At 38.6% G+C, this 14,880-nt stretch overlaps 1 protein-coding gene across 3 annotated transcripts in view; it reads right to left on the bottom strand.

Annotated features, from left to right (window-relative positions):
• Positions 1 to 2,352: 2,352 nt before the first annotated feature.
• Positions 2,353 to 14,880, bottom strand: part of etv4 (ETS variant transcription factor 4) — a 42,739-nt gene continuing 30,211 nt past the window's right edge. For all 3 annotated transcript variants that reach the window (XM_022668918.2, XM_022668919.2, XM_049464933.1), the window contains 6 exons: positions 14,380 to 14,681; positions 10,055 to 10,123; positions 9,002 to 9,049; positions 6,386 to 6,558; positions 3,841 to 3,942; positions 2,353 to 3,457 (listed from right to left, as the gene is read on the bottom strand). In XM_022668918.2, coding sequence (XP_022524639.1) covers positions 3,230 to 3,457; positions 3,841 to 3,942; positions 6,386 to 6,558; positions 9,002 to 9,049; positions 10,055 to 10,123; positions 14,380 to 14,681 — 922 coding nt within the window. In that variant the 3' untranslated portion in view covers positions 2,353 to 3,229. The remainder of the gene's footprint in view (positions 3,458 to 3,840; positions 3,943 to 6,385; positions 6,559 to 9,001; positions 9,050 to 10,054; positions 10,124 to 14,379; positions 14,682 to 14,880) is intronic.

The raw sequence follows: 14,880 nt of genomic DNA, 5'->3' as shown, positions 1-14,880 counted from the left end.
AATAGCTGGACGGTCCAATTTCAAAACAGCACAGAGAGTAGTCTGCTCCGCCCACCCCTCCCCAGCCACACGCTACATCGGGTTGCCAAGTTGAGCAGGCTGAATCTACACAATCCAGTAAAAGACGCGTTCAGTAACTTTTACCATGAGAAGAATGTCATATTATAAACCGACTCATGTGAACTTAGCTACGTGTAATTAGCTAAACTTGCCTCATGCACCGCTAGCTGCGTTAGCCTAAGCCAAGCCTCCTGTTATACCTGAAAAATCACACTGCTCCAAAAATACACACCCCAGAGCTGGAGTGGAGACTTAGTCCTAGTAATTTACTGCTTAGCTTAAACTGAGTCACAATAGAGACTAACTATCGGCTTCTGCCGTTTATTTTGGAGTACTTATCACTGCCGGGGTATTAATCGGATGTGACACGGCTGCTCCTCCATTGTGACTGATTGCAGCTCATGTTAAAATATGTAGCCTGACTGCCATATCCAGCATAATACAGTTCACCTTAGCAAACCTTCTCTCTTAGATACCCTCTGCCTTTTTATCACAGCTGCACACGGACCACTGATATGAATGTGAACACTTAATTTTTTTAATTAATTTAAACACCAGTCCCTAGTAAGCACATCTATTGGTGGTGATAAATTACCTGACTAAATTAGCTAGCCAGTTAGCTTACCTGTTCAGGAGAAAATTAGCAGCTCTGGGTCGGTCTTGTAGTCTTTTTGAGCTTTAGTCTTCTCCACCTTTCAAACTCACTGCCAGTATTCACTCTTGTTATATTCCTTCTTTAGTCACTGAGCTTTTTTGAGACATGCTGAGGCTTTTAAAGCTGTGTAGCAGGTGAGGTTTAACTGAACCAGCCCTGCTTACTAGCTTCTGTCCTGTACCACCTGCTGCTATTTGTTGTGTATGGTGCTGGCAACCTCAGGGGTGAGGTAAATGTTAGGGAACGAGCAGCAGGCGGAAACAGAGGACAAAACTAAGGGTGCTTTCACACCTGAAAGTCCGGACCGTGTTACGAACCAAGGTTTATGTGTTTGCTACATTGTATATATTTGGTCCACTTATTTTTGTTTTCACACTGCAGTTTAGGGAGCGCACCAAAGACCTTTGTGTGATACTCCTATATCCTTTGATTATCACCTACGTATTGATGCGTTTTCCTTAACTTGAAGGACATTCGTCTGACGTCCAACTCCGCCTTCCCGCAGGCTGCAGTCAGTAGTTGGTTATTTTTCTTCTTCTGCTGCCGTTGTTGAGGAACGCCTGCTCAGCTTCCTGTAATTGCTTCGAACCATGCAGAAAAGTGCTTTCACATTGCAGGCGAACCGGACCATGGTTCAGAAGATCCGGACCGAGACCCCCTCTCTTAGTCGGACCAAAATCGGATATTGGTCATTTAAGTACATAACTCCACCTGTTCATTTATAGTTTTGATGCCTTCAGTGAGAATCTACAATGTAAATAGTCATGAAAATAAAGAAAACGCGTTGAAAAAGAGAAGGTGTGTCCAAACTTTGGGCCTGTACTGTAGCTCATAACCGCTGTACATTTTCAGTAAGCAAAATCTCCAAAAGAACAGAAAGCTGAGGCTGAAGAGAACAGACTAAGCAACAGATGAAGAATGGAAAAGATGGAGCCTGGTCTGATTTATCTTCTAATGGCTGCTTCCAACATAATAGTGAACCATATCACAAAAAAGCAAATGTCTCTTAAACTGGTTCAGTGTCCTTTTATGTCCAATACATTTGATGCCATCATATCAACATGGGCCTGGATCGCATCTTTTGGAATCCATGCCACAATAATCAATTCTATTCTGAGAGCAAAAGGTCCTAGTCTTTTTAATAATGTACTTAGTGTATTTATTTTTGTATGTAAATAATATCATTCTAATCCCAATAGTGTACTAATTACTAATACTAATTATTTTTGAGTATGAGGTATTTAGTATAGATACATAGAGTTATATATTTAAATATCCAAGATGCATGTTTAGGTTGGTTAGGTCATGTCACATACTGAAATGTCAATATATTGGATTTATTTCAGGTTGCAAAGTTTTTTTGTCCAATGGCACTCTAGCAGTACCACTGCTGCCCACAGAGGGGCTGCAGTCCACAAACTAAAAAAAAACTCTGGATTAAAGGATTACGGTACCGGACAGTAAATTTGTATACAGGTCTTCTTCAAAAAGATTTTAGGAAATGGTTGAGCTAACACACTGATTTAAAGACAATACTGTTTATTTATTCCATGTTTTTTGCAGATGCTGCATAGTTTATATATGTGTATAACTCCATGACTTGATCTTGCTTAAATCAAAGATGACTTAACTTGAAATGTCTGTAAAGCAAAAAGAGTTTATTTCAACAGCATAAACAGCAGATTTACTATCAGGAATATGTGATTTTGTTAAAAAAACAACAACACTGGGATATTACTGATAAACATTGTACTATTTATTTATAGTATTATTCAAGTTATTTGGATTATAGTGTTACTGCTTCTTGAGAAATGCCCTCCTCAGACTACAGGTCCAGCACATTGTTTAAGCGGTAATTTAAATGCTTCCTGACTGCTTGCTGGAGGAGTAGCCATGTGACAGTGATATTTACATCATGGAAGGCAATTCTGTGTGTTGAGGTTGTCTATATCCAACAAGCCTTCAGGAACACTGGAAATATCCTAGGGAGAGTGACGCAGAGAGTGACGCGCTGGTCACGTGTTGCTGAGTAGATACGGATTCCACTGAACTGATATATTAGAGGACTTATATTTGGCTTGTTTACATACTTGTATGCTAAAGACATTTGTTCGAAAAAGAGCCCTTTGTCACCCATTGATCGGCGGTTTCTCCAGCAGGTTGCATAACTAAGTCATCGATAAACTCCTCAGCTTTGTATCCTGAACCCCAGTATCTTTAAGTTAACATTCAATAGACCTCCACAGTGGGAAAACAGTCTGGTCTCAGGATGATGGAGTAGTAATAATGTTGGGTCTTTATTTAGCCACTTGTCGATCCACAGTCTCACGTGTTTGTATTGGATACGCCTCATAGCTGAGAGGAATCATGAGTCCCTAATGATATTAATTTAAACAAACCAAAAAAAAAAAAAAAAAACACCATAAGCCGTATATACAAGTGGATGGGGTTGGGCATGTGCAATAGGTGCATGGTAAGAGGGAAAGGTGGGGGAAAATGGGGCTGTTGGAGGCGTTAGTACATGTAGCCTTTGGAGTAGGGCTGCGGGCCCATGTTGGTGGCAGCTGGTTCAGAGGGGTAAGACACGCCTTCATCCAGGTGGGACAGCGGCACCGTGTCCTCTTCGTTCACATAGCGCTCAAACTCGGCCTTCAGGCTGGGCCGCTGATTGTCGGGGAAGGCCAGCGAGATCAACGCCTCCGGCTCGCACACAAATTTGTAAACATAGCGCTCGCCTGCCACCTGTGCACACAGAAATCAGTGCCATCAGTCACAATGAAATCTTCTTTATGATTACATATTAAACTAATGAATCTATCAAAAAGAACTAATGGATCAGTGTTTAATGTCCCATATTTAAAACAAAGAACATAGTTACAAAATCAGCAAATTAATTAATATTAAAAATAGTCACAAGCAAGGAAAAAAAAATAAAAATTTACTTCCATTAGTACATTGATTTAATTATAACTATAGCAAAGCTTCTGTTTAGAAATTCATTTGAAGGTCAAGGTTAAACAAAAGTTTCTCTTTTTAAAGGGTATGTAACTTCATGGTCATCGTGGGCTCTTATAAATTAAAAACACACACAACACAAAAAAACACAATAGAAGTTCACATTTTACCTTTTGCATAATTCCCTTCTCGTAGTAGTAGCGCAGAGAGCGGCTCAGTTTGTCGTAATTCATGGCTGGACGGTTCTTCTGCATCCCCCACAGCCTGGCTACCTAAAGCAGAAAAAACAGGAAAGAAGTTAGAAAAAGGGAAATCCTTGCATGTGCTTTAATATGTACACATCCAAAGCACAGCCTCTGGGGTTTTTTGTCAATTATTGAATAAAAAAAACAGAGACAAAAAAAGATGTTGCTGACATCACCAAAGAATGTCATACTATATACATCACTGACACATATTTAATCCTAATGACATTTCAATGATGTTCACAGGCACTCATAAATGTTCTTTAAAATTATTCATCACTAGAGAGTGTTAATATGTCAAAACACTTTAAAATGTCATTCTAATGAGACCAGGACAACTCCCACAGGTTTATACAGTACAGTTCCTTTTACAGACCCAAAATGCCTTTTTAGCTCCAGCAGAAACCAGAAACAGAACCTGAGAATTTCCACTGTCTAATATAATCAAACACATTTCAACAAGCTACACATGTCTGCTATGGAATACAGTGTAAACAGTGCTAGACAGTAACAGTGTAAATGATGATTCCAGCACCAAGTGAATTTGGCCAAAAGCTAAATATGAGCAAACATTACAACATGCTGTACATATGGGGGATTACTGTGATAGACTTTTTCTTGAACACTCAGTGAAATAGCCCTAGCTTTAATTCTATGGTATTTGAGGCCCAGCCCTAAACCATAAAATCTATTCAACAACAGTTTTCATCAGTAAGTGTTTTCAAAATTGGTGTTTTTTTTAAACATTTGTATTTTTGACCACAAAGTGGAAGAAGAAATATAAGCACAATACTATTGAACGTCTTTAGAATTTTTTTGATTAATCTATACATTAAAAAATGTCCAAAGTCCAACTTGACTGTTGTGAATCTATTTATTTATGCTGGACGATACATTGTGCATTTCCCAGGCTGTAATTAAGTGTAGTCCTGAACTACACAACACTCCAAATAGAGAATCTAGAGTTTTCTTCATTATTAGAGAGGCTAAGTTTTAACAATGTGATAAAAGTAACCCCACAGTATGGAGGCTGTACTTTGCGAGTTATTTATTTAACACAAGAACATAATTAAAATCATATTGTATTTAAACTATTGTAACCACATAAGATCCAAATTACATTATTAGATTAGTTTTGCCCCACTCTTCCCTAGAAAATTACTAGGAGTCTGCATACAGACTATGGAAGAACTATGAATAAAACTAACAGAAACTTATAACACTGTAAAAAAGGTCGTAATTTTTTGTCAACAAAGACAAAGACCTCACTTCACACAAACTTCAGGCAGACTCGTGTAAAGTTGTCCCAGCGCTGCTAGTTGTGTTTGATCTGTCTGAGAGCTCTGTGGCGGTCTAATTGCAATAGTCAAACCCTGGCAGTAATGAAAGATTAATGCTGTACAGTAGAACAGGCCTGATGGAGGCATCTCTGCATGACAGGCTGCTGACTCGTGCTATTTAGCCGTCTACTGACCACAGACAATGGGAGGTTAACATTCATGCCTCCACCACAGCAGCCTGCTTTGACTCGGAGTGGAGGGTTGTAATATTTTGTAATGGAGCCATACTCCATTTTGTTTCACTCTGCTGTTAAGTGGGGTAAATAATGCATAGCTACTAATGGATGTCGGATTTGTGTGTGTGGGTAGGAACTGGAGAACGGTGCTGATCGCAAGCAAAAGAAAATTTTATCTGTTGCAATGAGTAGTTTAAAGCTCAGTAATCAGAAAAATAAATCACAACTGTACTCCATAACATGTATTGAAACATTTGCATTATGTCTTTATTGTGTGCACTAATCAAAGGGCACTTTTACACCTGAAAGTCTGGATCAAGTCCAAATGAAGGTTCTTTTTTTTATAATGTTGTATTTGTTCAATCTGATACATTTTGGTTTCACACTGCAGTTTATCGAGTGGTTTTAATAAATTTGGTACGTCTTGACATGGAGTGCATATACTGGAGACCGATTGGTTTGTACAAAATTTTCAGTTCTGCATGTTGTCTTTCCATCTGCTGGAAAGAATCCACTTAATTCGTGTGCACATTCCTTATGCAGCAGAATGAGCATAACAGATTTGTCTTGGATTTATTTTATTTCTGTTTTCTGTTTTAGGGCTAATCTACAGTCACAGTAAATACAGGAGTCTACTGACTATAAGCATTTGTGCCCATACTGCGGCATGATGCAAGTGCACTTGAGAGGTAGCGAGATTTCTCCACAACACCAGTTATTTTTCTTCTTTTGTTGTTGATTGGGCAACAACAGCCTGTCTTAACCTCCTGTTAATGGTTCAAAAGTCCATTTTGAACCATTAAAAAAAAGTTCTTTTACCCTGAAGACAAACTGGATCGTGGTTATCCAGTGGGCCCTCACTCTCAAACATCATTTTACTACATTACTGCATTTACATCAAACCATAAATCACTTATTTTCCAACATTAACCAACAGAACTTTTAGATCCTCACCTCTTCTGGCTCGATCAGTTTGAACTCCATGCCGCGGCCAGTCCATGCAATGAAGTGTGCATTTCCAGGATCATCCAGGAGAGCCACCAGAAACTGCCACAGCTGCAGTGAGCCACGCCGCTGATAGGGGGCGCCCTCGCGAAACACGCTGCCTCCCTCCTGCTTTACTTCACCTGAGCATATGAGAAGAGATATTGTTAAAAAAAAGGTCTTGTCTAGTGAGGTCTAGACTTTCTAGACCTCTAAGCAGCTAAAGTTGTAGTTGCTCAGTCAAAAATTCCAAATTTGGCTTCCTTAGCTTAGCTTACTAAAAAAAAACACTAGAAATCAATGGTTAATAAGATTAACCATTATCCATAAGTTTCTGTAAGTACATGGTACATGCCCATAAACTTGTCCTAAGTCTCTTAAACTTAATCAGGTTGTACAGACGTCGGTTTCTTGGACACAGTATGACTGACACAACTGTAGAAAAACCATCAGGATTGCTTGTCAGGTTGCAATGCTAAGATAAAGGTTACAAGGAACAACAAATGATTAGAAATTTTGACTAAAATGGGCAATATTTACTAAGCTATACTTACAGAAGTAGTGCGTACCATCTGCGTAACGCAACATTCCCAGTGTTGTATTGTTTCTGGTAATGTTTACTGTATCTAACTATTTTTTGGATGATGATGATCATGATGATCATGAACTGTATAACATACACGCACCCAAACAGGAGTAGGAATGTAGCACAACATCTGTTGTCTAGGAAGGGCTGCCCTTAAAGCACACTGACAAGACTGTGCAGCCCTAATGGCCAGGATGCAGTCTGAGTGGGAAGTTTAGAGGATTTTCATTGACATGAAACATATCTACTGTTGTTCCTAGGAACCTTGTACCTCACTCACAAGATAATGCCTCACAACATACTGCTATCCCATGACTTCTGGCATGTGTTAGCAATTATAGCTAAAGTAGTAAACACACCTTGGCTGGGTCAGGTGATTAGTAAAATCATTCAATTACAATTACAACAATCAGCAAACATATTTTAGTTTAAATTGTTGCGATGCTATATACAATATGTCAAGTATACAGTAATTAGCTGTATCTAGAATATAAATTTATATACAGCGCCTGAATCAGTTTCTCGGATTTTGCTATTTATAGGTACAAGTATATGGGTATTTAAGTAAAATAAATGTTGTTTTATTCTAAAAACTACAGACAACATTTCTCCCAAATTCCAAATAAAAATATTGTCATTTAGAGCATTTATTTGCATAAAATGAGAAATGGCTGAAATAACAAAAAAAGAAAAAGGATGCAGAGCTTTCAGACCTCAAATAATGCAAAGAAAACAAGTTCATATTCATAAAGTTTTCAGAAATCAATATGTGCTGGAATAACTGATTTTTTTATCCATCTTGGCATGTTTTCCTCCACCAGTCTTACAATCTGCTTTTAGGTAACTTTATACCACTCCTGGTATAAAATTCAAGTAGTTCAGTTTAGTTTGATGGCTTGTGATCATCCATCTTCCTCTCGATTACATTCCTGAGATTTTCAATTTGATAAAGTCAAATAAAAAAAAAATTTTAAGTGATCTCTTATTTTTTTCAAGAGCTGTATATATATATATATATATATATATATATATATATCTTGTAAGTGATTGTAAAAATGAGTGCCATTCACAATAACAGCACTTTAGCAGAGGCTCTCATCATTCAGAAAGTGGTATGCTAATGTTAATGAAGCAGACGGCTTCAGTGTCAGATATCACTCCTTAAATTTTCCCATGATGTATTCGCATTAGCCTGGTATGAACAACTCTCTGCTTTACCAAACTAGACCGTGGGAACTTCGATGGATAACTGACACCTCAATAGAGTGCTTGCACCAGTTCAGCCAGTTGAAATGATCTACAGCTATTCCAGCTATCCCATCAATCACCCCAGCCATGGGAACTAGCAGATCTGCTTCCTCCACAACGTCAGCAGAGGCTGGATCATCGTTGTGCATGAGAAACCATAGCCTCGGCCCAGCACAGCTTATGTAAAAACATCCAGACTGGTCATTGTTTAGCACAGTATCAGAAGACTTTAGACACTGGATGATGTTACTGAGACAGGGTCCTGCAATATAGTGCCTGTCATACTCTGCGTGTTCATGATGGCCATTTGATCTCAAACTATGAACTACCAACTATGAGAGGTTCTGCTTCTCTTTCAATAGTGTTTTTTTTTCTGTATGGTTTCAGTGACCCTGGATCATATAGGATCAGTTTGTAGTTACAGATAATAATTACAGACTGTAGCCTTGTATCTATTTCTCTGCATACTTTATTCTCCTCTTTTCACTGATGTGGTGGTTGTGTGTTACTGCTGCTACACAGCATTGCTGCTGGAGTTTTTAAACAACACTCACTTTATTAGACACTCCTCTATCTAGCTGGTCCTGGACCTAATTCCACTCTTTAATCATGGAACTACAAAGTGCCCCTAAATGATATAGTGTAACTTAAAAAAAAAGCATGTAGGAACAAGGATGTGGTCATACTTAAACAATGTTAGACTTCTTTAGTTTATACTGTACTATCATAAATAGCAGTCAATCAAGACTCACCTTCAAATTTCTCAGGAACAACACGCGAGTCGTTTTCGAACATGTAGCCTAGAAACAGGACAAAATCAGTGTTAACTCCCTGGCCAGTCTTAAGTCATGTTTTTGCATCAATTCAGGCAGAACGACAAAGCAAACAGCAGAGAGAGTGATGTATTAATGATAGTCCATTTTAGAAACATGCCATGACTGTCTGCAAGATAATGACATAATTGTACAATTTCATAACTTCTCTGCGACTACTGGTGCCTTTTTGGAAAATGAGAAAACATGGAGCAATTACAACAATTATCATTAGCATGTAGCACACTAGACTCTCAGTAAAGGAAGTGACTCGAAGTTTCTGTAATTAATCCCTCATTACTGAGCTGAGCCCAGTCTGCGCCTTGAAATGACCCAAAATGGTGCGACAAACAGAGTGAGCAAAGAGGTGGGTTATTTTTCTTCGCTCCAGGAAAAATACTGGCCTTTTCCAGTAGTAATATTTACCCTGGAATTCTTCAGGCAGCGGAGAGACGAATGCCGGTGCCAGTGGAAACACAGGCCCGCTGGCTTGGTTAGCCAATGACCGCAGAGCACTGGCCAATCCGAGCTGGCCATGACTGATGGGTGTGAGACGGACATCTTTCTAAGCTTGTCATTTTATCTATAGCCGAAGTGGACATGGACTATTGCTGTTCGTGCACAATCTAATCATGCATGTAGTTACAAAATGGTGTATCTCAGCAACGCTAATGTTCAGTGCTATTGAAATATGCTCTTTATAAATCACTCAAAACTATTAAATAGACTTAAATGTTTTACAATATAGTGAGACCTTGGTTGTGACATAGAGCTTAAAACGGGATTAATTCAAATATATCATTGAGCCTTTCCAGCTTTAGCATGAAGGGCATGACATCACGCTCTGTGCTTTGAATAGCGCTGAAGACATACACTATATTAAGGCATACAAGTCTTAACAGTCAGTAAACAGTCAGTAAAGTCTTATTATATAAAGGGCAATGCTATAACTTTAACATATGATTTAGTTAAAGATGGTTGGGAATACTTTACCTTCATTGTTGTGCTGGGGGTTGGGGTAGCCCTCACTGTGGTGGTACATGGAGGTGCAACCAGGAACATCTATGAGGAAAAGAAACAAGAATATATGTTTAAATAAGAATCTCAGGCTTCATAGAGTCAATGTTAGTTGGTATGGAATTTTCACATCATGTAAAAGTTGGGACAGTTTAAAAATACAAATAAAAAAACAATGCAGTGTTTCTCATTTATTAACTGACTTTTACTTTATTACTAGGGGTGGACAATATTATATTGTATACAAAATATTGTGACACAGAAATATCATAACAATAAAAATCCATACCGTGATAGAGATATTCTGTCTTAAAAGTAATCTATTATTCACTGTGAAGCTTTAGGTGTATTTATTGTATAATTGTTTTAGTTTGCAGTTTATATGCATGAAAATATTCTGCAATATTCTGGATAAGTCAAAGCCACTTCTGGATATACTTAACACAAGGTTCTGTTTTGCACAGTAAAGTTTAAAGTTGTAATACCTGAGAGTCATATTTCTGAGTCATGACCAACTGTGATGAAGTGTTATGGACATATTACCATGATTCTTGCTCTGGTACTATGCTTAGAGACAATGAAATTACTGTACAAGTAACCGCTGGAAGAATCGTAAGAATGGACCCTCATTCTCGCCTCTGTGTAGTGACTCAGGTCTGGGGAATGCAGTGGCACAGAGATAAGATGCCACAGGGGGAAGTTTTCAGTATGGAGGCAGTGAGCTCATGTCGCTCACGCAGTTGGGAGTAATGCTACTGCTCACCACGACATCTGCATGCTACCACGATCACTCTGGCACGTCAGACCTGTGACACTGTGCATGAATCTGTTGCACTTTCATTTTGAATGGGTGCTATCTTGAGCAGGCAGATTTAACACATTTAGTAAAGCTTCCTGTTTTGTCTCAGACTAAAATGAGATTCGTTTTCTCATCTTATTGAGGCACTTTAACAATATGGAAAAATATAATAATTTAAATCAATTTCATGAGCAGAAATATGTTTTTTATTTCCAGTGCAAGGGAATAACTGTTAAATTGTTAAGAAAACAAATATTTAATTTACTGTCACAGATAATTAAAAATAAATCAATAAATAAACTGTGAAATTCCATGTTTCTGCCCCATTCAAAAAGTATGAATATTTCAGTTTTTTTTTCTATTAAGTAAATTTCTAAGCAAAAGTCAGAGAGAAGTTTTAAAAAGGTTACAAGCAATTAAGAGATTTTGAATTAATCATGTTCACCCACTACAGTTATGTGAAGAAACTTTAGATGAAGTACGACACTGTAATTGGAAGTTGCATAGATGCAATTTTTAATAGTCATATTTACAGCCATTTGAAATGTGAAGAGCAGGGGCCCATCTAATGAGTGCTGAAATCTCTGGGCCACCCCGGCAACATCCACCACACATCTGGGAGCACAAAGGCACCAGACAGTTTTAGAACAGCAGTGGTGATCCTCTGTTTTAGATGAGCTTTTGGATTCTGCATTTCTCTATAGTGGATAAAAAAACTGCTGAGTGTTCTCCTGTGTGATCATCTGTCTAGTATTCTTAGAGAATGCTTTAAAGAAAGACAGAATTTTGGAGGCATGGAAAAGTCTCCAAGCAGATTTCTGCAAACATTAAAAATGAGTCACTTTAAAAAAGCTAAATAAATGAACGGTGGTCTCTGAGTTTTGCAAAGCACTGTATAAAATAAAGACAGCGGAAGCATCAAACTAACTGTAAGTACAAAAAGGCTTCATGTTACCTACATGTAAAGGTTAAGCAATAAAGTATGTAGTACACATTTCTAATTAATGGGACTTTTCTCTTTTCTCTTTTGGAGCATTCATGCTCTCATGGCCCTGCAGAGCATGACTAACAGCTGGCAAGCGTAGGGGTTAAACATCCACTGATAAACAGTCCCACCAAGAGAAGCTCCACCTCAGATAGCACCGTATCTAAACACAAAACATCCTTTTTCAGAGAGATTTCAGCACGTACAACTCTGAACTTTGTTACTGTAATCAGCACTCATCAAAGCTATCAATACCAGAACAAAACAGCCACAAGAGACACAAAACACTGAAGACCCAACATCACACTTCCTCTTTTAATTCCCTAGCGTAGAGTTATGCTCGGTTTCCTGACTGTCCGTGGCTGGGTGGCTTTGTCTGTGTGAAAGTAGGGTTGTGCTGAAGAACAAAAGGAGCTAAACCACTGCTGTTTGAAATCTTTCACAGCGTACAGATGAGCCAGATTCACCCGGGCTCAGGTTTCCATCTCTTGTCAGTCAATCCACAGCTCAGTAAGAGCAATGACTACAGCTAAAGCTGAGAATGTACAGCTCAGATACAGCACAACCAAGCCACATGAAAGTTAGTTACTTTATAAAAGTCAAAAGAAACAAACGGGAGCTTTCAAAATAAATGACTGGGCTTTCATCCAAACGTTTTACAAAAAAAAGTTATGTGCAATTACAAGAAAACGCAATATACAGTAAGTCGTACAGATGAGCCAGTCACCCGGGCTCATGTTTCCATCTCTTGTCAGTCAAACCACAGCTCAGTAAGAGCAATGACTTGCTCTGAAGCTAAGTGTGTACGGCCCAGCTACAGCAAAACAGCCTTTACCCCCCCACCTCTCCTCAAACGCAGCCCCCCCCCCCCTCCTCTCAGGTTACTGCCGCTACTCTCATTTTTCCATTATGAGTTCATCTGCCTTGCAGAAAAAGGAAGCCGCTGCTGCAACCCAACACCCGCCAGCGCTCCGCCGGGGATTCTAGTCTTTCCAGTGAACTCCATTTTCTCAATGAAATTCCTCTGCCTTTCACACAGCCGCCAAGGGGAGGGGTGGATGAGAGAGAGAGAGCAAGACCGAGAGAGAGAGAGAGAGAGAGAGAGAGAGAGAGGGAGGAAGAAACACTGATATACAGTTGAGACCTTTACAAAGTGTCAGAGTTGTGGGAGGGAGAAACAACAACTTCACAAAAGGGAGATAAAGAGAGAGAGAGAGAGAGAGAGAGAGAGAAAAAAAAACTTCTTATAGACATCTCTGTGCCCTTGAATTCACTCAATGTTTACAGTAGTGTTCTTCAACACAGCTTTTGATCTCTCAGTAACAGAGAAGATCATTTTAATGGATTTCAGTGCGGTCGGATTACTGTATGAGTAATACTCAGTTAAACCTTCCCAATCCCGCCTTTTTCTTCCCGTAAAGCCCAAGTTAAACTACCACATAGAAGTGTGCAATCTTTTTAAAATGTTAATTGCAGGGGTTTCTTTTACATGTAATTGTTTTTATTCAATAAAAATACTGATTAATTAATGTTGTTAATTGTAATGTTTTTTTATTAATACATGCAACACTAAGCATATAGTAGGCATATAGCATTTACAACAAAAATAGACTAGTAAGAGACTATTCAATTATAATATAGCATACCGGTAATTACTTATTTACAGTAGTTTATGTAACATAATCAAATTTGAATGGATCATTACTTTTTATTTTTGAGTATAACTAATTCTAGCTATTAATTGGATTGCAAATTACATATGCTCTACAAGGTCATAGGGCAGGAACTAGTACAGGCCATGTTCCTCTGAAGCTTCTGCACTGAATGTGGATGTGATGTCGGTGTTTGTCTGATCGCACAGACAATAATGTACTTCTTAGATGCGGCTGGTCAAGATCATACACTGATCACTAACTAGCGCTGTGCCATATAATATAATACACAATATTATTGTAACAAAAATAGTTATACAATAGAACTCCATATTGGGATATTGTATTTGTTTTGTTATTTACTGTATTTACTTTTAATTGTTGGTTTGCAATTGTTTATATGCAGCACTAAATATGCTGAACTTTAAACTTTAGTTTTGTGGTAGATTTTGTTACACTATTATTATTTTTAAAAATGTTAAAGTTTTGCCATATTGCCAAGAATATCGCAAAAACAGCCTAAAATAACGAAATATTGTTTTATGGCCATTTTGTCTAGTTCTATTACCAACTGTGATACTGTGGATCGAGAAATATTATATTACTTTGCACTATTAGTCTGCATTCCAACTTACTCTACGATAAAATTGCCTTGCCTTGCCATGAGCACACTGCCATTGTTTGACTAAAAAAATGGGCTCTTAAATCCATATAAAAAGTTATCCACTTCAAAAATAATTTACTGTATATATCTAAATAGTTATTTGTCTTGTCATAATTCTGTATAGAACCATCTTCATCATAGGACCTTTGAAGAACTCCATTCATACACCCGTCAACAGCAAATGATTTTTATTACACTCACCAGGCTCATAGGTGTAGTCAGTGGGCTCCTGCTTGACCATCATATGGGCTGGGGGGAACCTCTGAGGGTGAGGGCCGGCCATGTGAGCTGCCCGTTCATACAGGGGGTCCATGAACTCCTGCTTAAAGCTCTGCTGCAGATAGGGCATGCAGGGGTCAGAGTGCTGCCGGTGATAACCTCCACCTCCACCAGCACCTCCTCCTCCTCCTCCTCCAGCTGGAGCAGGGTGCATGCGCTGCAGGGCCTGACCCGGAGGTCCAAATGGGGGACCCATCTCTGCTGAGCCTGCGGGGAATCTGGAGCTAGAAAATGTAAATGGCAAAAATGTATTTAAAAATAAGGAAAATCATGATTTCTGAAATGTTACAAGGTTTTTTTTTTCAAAGGCTTTTTTAAAGACCTCATTATGTGAATAAAACATGTCGTCAGATACAAGATGATGCAACCATGTTAAAACCCAGCAGACCACAGCTTTTTTTTTTCCCTCACTTTCTTGCATGC

This window comes from Astyanax mexicanus, chromosome 15, assembly GCF_023375975.1.
Source record: "Astyanax mexicanus isolate ESR-SI-001 chromosome 15, AstMex3_surface, whole genome shotgun sequence".
Lineage (NCBI taxonomy): Eukaryota > Metazoa > Chordata > Actinopteri > Characiformes > Acestrorhamphidae > Astyanax > Astyanax mexicanus.
This window is presented reverse-complemented; position numbering and strand designations above follow the sequence as displayed.